The sequence below is a fragment of the Monomorium pharaonis genome, chromosome 5 (assembly GCF_013373865.1).
Source record: "Monomorium pharaonis isolate MP-MQ-018 chromosome 5, ASM1337386v2, whole genome shotgun sequence".
Classification (NCBI taxonomy): domain Eukaryota; kingdom Metazoa; phylum Arthropoda; class Insecta; order Hymenoptera; family Formicidae; genus Monomorium; species Monomorium pharaonis.
Window position 1 is genome coordinate 13,427,762 of NC_050471.1, and position 8,135 is coordinate 13,435,896.

An 8,135-nucleotide genomic window follows, 5' to 3' on the forward strand; every position below is an offset into this window, starting at 1 on the left:
GCATATAATTTTTACAAATTTTCAGAATTTTCGGATTCGATAACTTCCCTTGAGAGCCAGATGTGTACGTCGGGCGATACATGATCGAACCAAAGAATTTCGTATGCGCCGTCATTATAGTCAATACAAACGATAAGTCGGTGGAAATACGCACGCCACACATAATTATTGAACACCATAACGAAAATGTACACGGTATGGAGTTAGAATTGGTGGTGAAGTAATCAGAAGGCCTCCACAAATAATAATAATACGTGTTTGTATATTTAATCTTTGGTGTACAGCTGTTAATATGTCAGTGTGTACTATGATCTTGAGGTAGTCCCGAAGGGTAAGCTGCTTGCCGTCGCCTGCCGCAGGCTTCGAGGGTTGTGTATCTCAATGTGGAAAGATTAGGCGGCACCTGTAGGAGGTTAGGACTGGTTAGTCGCTATCACTCCTGAAGAGTTCTCTGAAGACCTTCCTCTTCTTCTCGAGCACGGAGCAAGGGAGACGCTTCCCTGGTGTGCGCGGAAGCGAACGTGGCGTCTTAGGTATGGAAGATTCAACGGTCGTCTCTGGCGTCGTTTGTGTACCCCGTGTCGTTTGGTCTGACACAATGGTCCGGCAGTAGTGGTTTGCGTAGGCCGGTTGATCGTTACTGAAAGACCAGAAGTTGTGATCTGCGTCGACCGAGTGATGTCCTCGCGTCCTACGGTCTGTGTTGCCTTGGTGACAGGGGGGAAGCGACGAGGATCCCTAGGTCGGAGCCGCGGATCCTTCGGCTTTTCCGGTGAGACGGCGATCCGGATGAGCCGCCACTAAACGGAGACCTCTTCCGCGTCGGGCTTCTCAGGCTCCGGAATCTTCTTGAGGTCCAGGTGCACTGGATTGGTCCGAGGACCACGGTGGATCGGTCATCTGCAGCGAGGCAGGGTGTCGATAATGAAAGTCTCCCGGAGGAGACTTTGGAAGACCACGAACTTGCTTGGATCGAATTTCAGATGCCAAGTCCTTTAGATGCTTCGCTAAAGAAAAGGGTTATTGCTTGTATAGACTCGGGGATAGAGCTCACTATACGAAGCATAGGAGACTGAACTTTCGCCGTGGGTGGTTTCTTTATGTAGGCCAAGCGCTGTCACTTGACTTCTAAGAAGGGGCGCCGCGCTTTCGCCTCGTGGCGGTCGCGCGCACTATTCGCGGTCACCGAGGCTGCTAACCCGGCCGCGGACGCTGTGCACGCGCGCGCGCGTCGCGCTGTGGCGTGCTGCCACACACGGTTATTAAAGATGTAAAATATACAAATAAACGTCCGCGGAGCGAGCGGATCTGACAAACATTACGCACCCGGCATCTTAACTTGGAAGAACGACAGGCTCTCACACGGATATACGAAGAATGCCAGGACACATTCCACCTAAGCGGAAAATCACTGACGTGTACCGCAGTAGTGAAACATGAGATACGTACCCAAGCCGACGCGTCGCCGGTGAAGGGCCGTATCGCCTTCTCGCGAAGCATAAGGAAGAAGTGAATACACTGATAAAACAAATACTACACGATGGCATTATCAGAGCCAGCACGAGCCATCACGAACCACTATTAGTGGTACTAGAGAAAACAGACTCGTCTGGAAAACCGAAGCTTCGAATCGTAATCGATTTCCGAAAACTGAATTATCTAACAACTGGCGATTCATTCCCCCTACCTAACATTGAAAAAATACTGGATTAATTGGAAAACGCCAAATACTTTTCAATGTTAGATTTAGCGTCGGGATATCATCAGATACCGATGATTGTGCACGATTAACTTAAGATAGCGTTCTAAACACCGTACGGACATTACAAATATAATCGAATGCTCTTCGGATTAAAAAATGCGCCAGCCACATTCCAAAGACTGATGAATTCAGTACTTATGGGAATACAAGGACTCTGATGCTTACAAGGGAAGGTACATAACTGTCTCACATGGATTCTAATGAAACTTTGTACACTTGTAAAACTTGTAACGAGCCGTTCCTCCACTACCGCTTGAACGGAGGTAAGGCCGTTACCCCTACCTCGCTCGCTCCCTCCGCTCTTCTCTACTTCCCTCACCACCGAGTGGAGGGTATATAAGCCCTCCACTCGCGACAGAAGTCAGAGCTTCCCCGGCCTGCGAAGTGAGCAGACCGTTCCTCCTGGTGTACTGAGCCAGGCATCCTCGAGCGCATATTGAGCGCCGTCTCCTAACCTAGCGATCCTACCCGGGCACGCAGTGAGTGCCTTCCCGGCCACGTGTTGAGGGGCCGCACACCGCCACGCTCCGCACCCGAGCTCTCGGCCGCGCACTGAGCGGTCGCGCGTCGCTCCGTCCCGGGGACTCCGTGCTGAGGAGAAACCGGTGCCGCGATTGCCACCACGCGGGGTGACAACAGCAGCGCGATCGAACAGCTGATGCGCCGATCAGCTGAGACCGGGTAACGAACCGCGCCGCCAACCGCACCGCTTACTCACCGCTGCGCCGCCAGCCAGGCTGGCCACCGCACACCGCCGCGCCGCTAGCGCCGGGCCTTAAGGCCACATCACCGCACCGCACGTCGCGCCGCCGCGACCAACCACAGCGCCGCGATTCGCCGCCATCGCCGACTATACGCCGACCGATCGGCACGCACACCGCACGGCCAATCAGGGCACCGCGCCACACCAGCGTCCGCCGCGACACTGTCGCCAGTACCACACACACACGAATCGCCTCGCACGACGAGAGTACTTCCTTGTAAATAGTAGCATAAGATATTGTATATAGTAGAATAAGGAATTATTAAATAAATATAACGTTATACCGAACACACCGTTTTCTCACTCATTCGAGCCCGCCGCCCGGACCCTGAATCCCGCGGCTATCCGTAGCCAATAGGCATGCAAGATTCACGGTTACAAATGGCGCCCGAACAGGGACTCGAATAAGTGAGGATACGAACCGCCGCAATGAGACCCGCCGCAATCAAAGTTAACATTGAGAAGTACGACGAAACCGCAGCCGAAGACACCAGCGAGGACGATCGCGAAACCGTCCTGGAGGAAACTCCCCGCGCACGGCGACGAAAGAAAATGTCGGACGCAACGGACCTCCTCGACACCGTCCGCAAGTGGGGCATACAATTTGACGGCAAGGATGGGGTCGCCTTCCTGGAACGCCTAGAGGACTTCCGCATAAGCTACGAGCTAACGCACGCGCAACTACAGCGGTGTCTGCCATTATTGTTTAAAGATCAGGCATTGCTGTGGTACCGCAACAACCGGGACGACTGGCATGTATGGGACGACTTTGAACGAAGCTTCCGGCAGTACTTCGCACCCGCCAAGACAAGATTCGAACTCGAGGCCGAGATCGCCCGCCGTACGCAGGGCACAAACGAGACGGCACGGGAATTCGTGACCGCGCTGCAGACACTCATGCGCAGGTACGGGCGCATGCCACCGGAAGACAGACTCGAGCGGATATACCACAACCTACGGCCGGAATATCACCTCTACATCCGGAGGACCGATTTTATCGACCTCTCGGGGATGCTACGACTCGCCGACGACTACGAGCGCGCCCGCCAGTACGAGCGAAGCTACCAGGCACCGGAAAAATCCAAGGACAAGGCGAAGGCCTCCGTCGCCGCCATCGCTCCCGCCTATGACCCTCGTGAGTGCTGCTGGGGCTGCGGCCAGCGCGGGCATACCCGCCGATATTGCAAACGACCGCCGAAGCTGTTTTGCTCTCAGTGCGGCAAAGAAGGGGTGCTGACGCGCAACTGCCACGGCACACCGGGAAACGACAAGCAGGCCGAGGGAACAGAGGGGGGCCCCCGGTCTACCAGCACGGACGCCAGCACCTGAAGAGCCAACTACCGAGCATCAACCCCCGCAACACACCGACCGACCCACGACCGCAGGGGAGCATCGAGATCGCCGGCCGCCAGTACACCGCCTTACTAGACTGCGGGGCCGTCCTATCCTACCTGGCACCGGACACCGCCGAGCAGGTGCGATCACACGCTCGAGTACGATCGATCTCCGCCGCCGTACACTTGGCCGATGGCCGAACCGCCACAATCAAAGAAGAGCTGCACGCCCAGGTCCGAATAGGCCACTACCGTGGATGGCACACGTTCCATGTGCTGCCAGGCTTGACCTCCGCCGTCATAGCCGGGATAAATCTGCTCCGCAAGGCCGGTTTCCGATGGGACCTACCAGAGATCGCAGTACTGACACCGGACGACGAGCCAACCGCCGGACTCGCCCCGTGCACGCCCGCACAGCAGCAAGAGCTCGAAGCCCTCCTAGGGGAGTACCTACCGAAATTCGAGCGACTGCGCGGCACCACGCCGTTTACCCAGCACCGCATACGGCTACGCGAGGGGCAGGAGCCGATCCGGCAAAGATACCGGACCTTCAATCCCGCTATGCAGAGCATTGTGGACAAGGAGATCGACGCGATGCTCAAGGAGGGGCACATCGAACCAACCAGCAGCCCGTGGAACTCCGGAGTCGTCCTAGCTAAGAAAAAGGATGGGAGATACCGCTTTTGCATAGACTTCCGGAAGGTCAACGAAGTAACCGAGAGAGACGCCTATCCGCTTCCGCCGGTTCAACACATACTCGACCAGCTCCGAGAGGCCCGGTTCCTGTCCACCATTGACCTGAAGAACGGGTACTGGCAGGTCTCACTCCAACCTACGAGCCGACCAATGACCGCTTTCGCCATCCCGGGCAGGGGACAGTTTCAATTCACCGTCATGCCGTTCGGATTGCATGCTGCTCCAGCCACCTTCCAGCGACTACTTGACCGCGTCATCGGGCCAGACATGGAGCCACGCGCCTTCGCTTACCTGGACGACATAGTAGTCCTAGGAAAGACGTTCGAAGAGCACTTGCGAAATCTACGAGAAGTACTGCAACGGCTACTAAGGGCCAACCTGAAGATCAACCCCGACAAGTGCCACTTCGCACGCACTAGCCTCAGATACCTAGGCCACGTCGTCGACCGAGAGGGGCTGAGAACCGACCCGGAAAAAGTAAAGGCGATAATGGACATCCCGCCGCCCACCTCCCTGCCGGCCCTCCGAAGATTTCTGGGGATGACATCGTGGTACCGCCGCTTCATTCCGCAAATTGCCACGACCGCGGCACCGCTGAACGACCTGCTCAGGAAAGGCAAACGGTGGGAATGGTCGACCCCACAGCAACAGGCGTTCGAGAAAATCAGGAACTGCCTGGCCACCGCCCCAGTGCTACAATGCCCGGACTTCTCGGTACCGTTCGTCCTGCAAACCGACGCCAGCGACGCAGGCCTGGGGACAGTCCTCACGCAAAACATCCAAGGAGAGGAACGAGTTATAGCCTACGCCAGCCGAGCCCTGCGAGCTGCCGAAAAACACTACTCGGCTACCGAGAAGGAATGCCTCGCCGTCGTGTGGGGAATCGAGAAGATGCGGCCGTACCTGGAGGGCTACAAATTCACAGTGATCACCGACCATTTCTCGCTCAGATGGCTACGGTCCTTGGACAACCCGACCGGCCGCCTGGCTCGCTGGGCCGTAGCACTGCAGCAGCACGACTTCACCGTCGAGTACCGGAAAGGGGCCCTCAACCATGTGCCGGACGCGCTGTCACGCCAGCCCCTTGAGGAGGGGGAGGAAGAAGAGGAAGATACCGCCGGACAAGACCTGGCAGCCATCTTGCCCTGCAAATGGCACCAGCGGATACTACAGGCCGTACAAGAGGACCCGCGCAAATACCCGGACTACCAAGTGCAAGGCGACCGCTTATACCGGCACTTTCATGAACGCCACTCAACCGACGAGGACACCGAAACATCCGCCTGGAAGCTCTGTCTGCCGCTACCGCTGAGGGAAGAGGCACTGAAGGAATGCCACGACGCCGCTACCGCAGGACATCTAGGAATAACAAAGACCCTCGCTCGACTGGCGCAGAGATATTACTGGCCAGGGATGTTCCGGCAAGCCGCCAATTACGTGCGACGATGCACAAACTGCCGGGAACACAAGCCCGTACAACGACAAACAGCCGGGCTTCTACACCACGCCACCGTCGACGCCCCAAACGTGACCGTCGCCATCGACTTGATAGGGCCACTACCGAGGTCATCCGAGGGCCACACGTGGATACTGGTCTGCCAAGACGTGTTCACCAAGTGGATCACCACCAGGCCTTTACGACAAGCTACCGCTTCCGCCGTCACACGAGCTGTCGAACGAGACATCGTCCTCCAACATGGATGCCCAAGAAGGATCATTACAGATAATGGACGGCAATTCGAAAGCCGCGAGTTCCGCGACATGGTCGCCCAGGCCGGAATCGAACACCGGAAAACGCCGCCATACTCGCCCCAATGCAACCCCGTCGAGCGGGCTAACAGGACATTGAAGACGATGATCGCGCAGTTCATTGGCCAGGATCACCGCCAATGGGACCGGCACCTGCCACAGCTAACGTTCGCCGCCAATACAGCCATCCACGAGAGCACGGGGTACACACCGGCAATGTTGACGTATGGACGGGAACTTACTGCGCCCGGCACGCTACGGGCGAAACACGAACAAACCTTGGGTGACGCACCGACCGACCGACCAACCGCGCGAGTTCGAAAAATTCGGCAAATGCGCGAACAATTTGAAATCGCCACCCGCCGACAAGAAGAAGCCACGGCCAAGCAAGCACGATATTATAATCTGCGGAGGCGCAACTGGAGGCCGGACATCGGACAGCACGTCTACCGCCGAGAACACCCGCTGTCGAACGCCCAGGAACATTTTGCGGGCAAATTAGCGCCTCGCTACTCGGGACCGTATACCGTCGACAAACACATCTCTCCGGTCATCGTCCGCCTGCGGGATCAGCATGACAAGATCATCGGCACCGCACATGTTAAGGACCTGAAAGACGCCGAAACACCGCGTGACCGGGAGGATATATAAGACGACGAGTCGCGGAGCAGAGGAAAACAGTCAGCATGGGGAAATGCAGGAGCACCCTCCGAGAGCGCCTCGCACGCGCCGTCGCAAGACCACCACGCATCCCAGTGAGTAAGCGGCCGTTCGAGGCAACGGCCCGCCCGTCGCAGCCGAAACAGCCGAACGGCCAGACGACCGACCAGCCATCCGCCACCGGCCAGGGAACACCCGCTCCGACGCCGCGAACAGCCCGACGGCCGCCAACCATCCGCCAACGGACCGTCCGCTCACGGCAGGAGCGGCTGTACGACCCGGCTCCGGACAACGTGGCCGCCGCTCGCCAAGCCACGCTACTGGCGACCTTCGGCTCCACGCTCTCAGACCTCGACGACGACGACGACGACAACGGAGGCAACAAGGTGACCGCGGAACACGTGACGCCCGCACCGGCACCCATGCCGGACATCGCGTCCCTGACCATCACGGAGCCCAGCGCGGTCCCGCCGGAGGACACCCCGTCAGCACCACCGCCACCATCGGTGCTGCCGACGCCGCCGCCAACGCCACGGCCCACACCACCGCCTACACCGCTGCCAGTGACGCCCATGCCGCCGCCGACGCAGCCAGCGCTCCTGCTGATGACGCCGGCACCGCCATCAACACCACCCGCTCCGCTACCGGCTCCGGGGTATTTTACCGGACCCCCGCCGCCGGAGAGTACCCCAGCAGCACCACCGCCGCCCGGACCGCCGGCCCCGCCAGCCGTCGCCATACCCGATGGGTCCTTCCCTGAGGACGCCCTCCGCACCGTGCCGTGGGACCGCATCCGCCCAGGACAAAGGTACCGTCACCACGTGCGCGGGCAAAAGATTGTCATCCGGCGCCGCCGCGACGGTTCATGGCTGTTAAAATAAAGACTTTGTATTGTATATAAGGACAGGGTCTGCCGAGGGGGAGGTGTAACGAGCCGTTCCTCCACTACCGCTTGAACGGAGGTAAGGCCGTTACCCCTACCTCGCTCGCTCCCTCCGCTCTTCTCTACTTCCCTCACCACCGAGTGGAGGGTATATAAGCCCTCCACTCGCGACAGAAGTCAGAGCTTCCCCGGCCTGCGAAGTGAGCAGACCGTTCCTCCTGGTGTACTGAGCCAGGCATCCTCGAGCGCATATTGAGCGCCGTCTCCTAACCTAGCGATCCTACCCGG

At 58.2% G+C, this 8,135-nt stretch overlaps 1 protein-coding gene across 1 annotated transcript; it reads left to right on the forward strand.

Annotated features, from left to right (window-relative positions):
- The first annotated feature begins 6,990 nt into the window (after nt 1–6,990).
- On the forward strand, nt 6,991–7,845 carry LOC118645743 (extensin-like). Its single transcript, XM_036287449.1, has one exon. It carries the CDS (start codon nt 6,991–6,993, stop codon nt 7,843–7,845), a length of 855 nt encoding a protein of 284 aa, XP_036143342.1.
- The last annotated feature ends 290 nt before the right edge of the window (nt 7,846–8,135 follow it).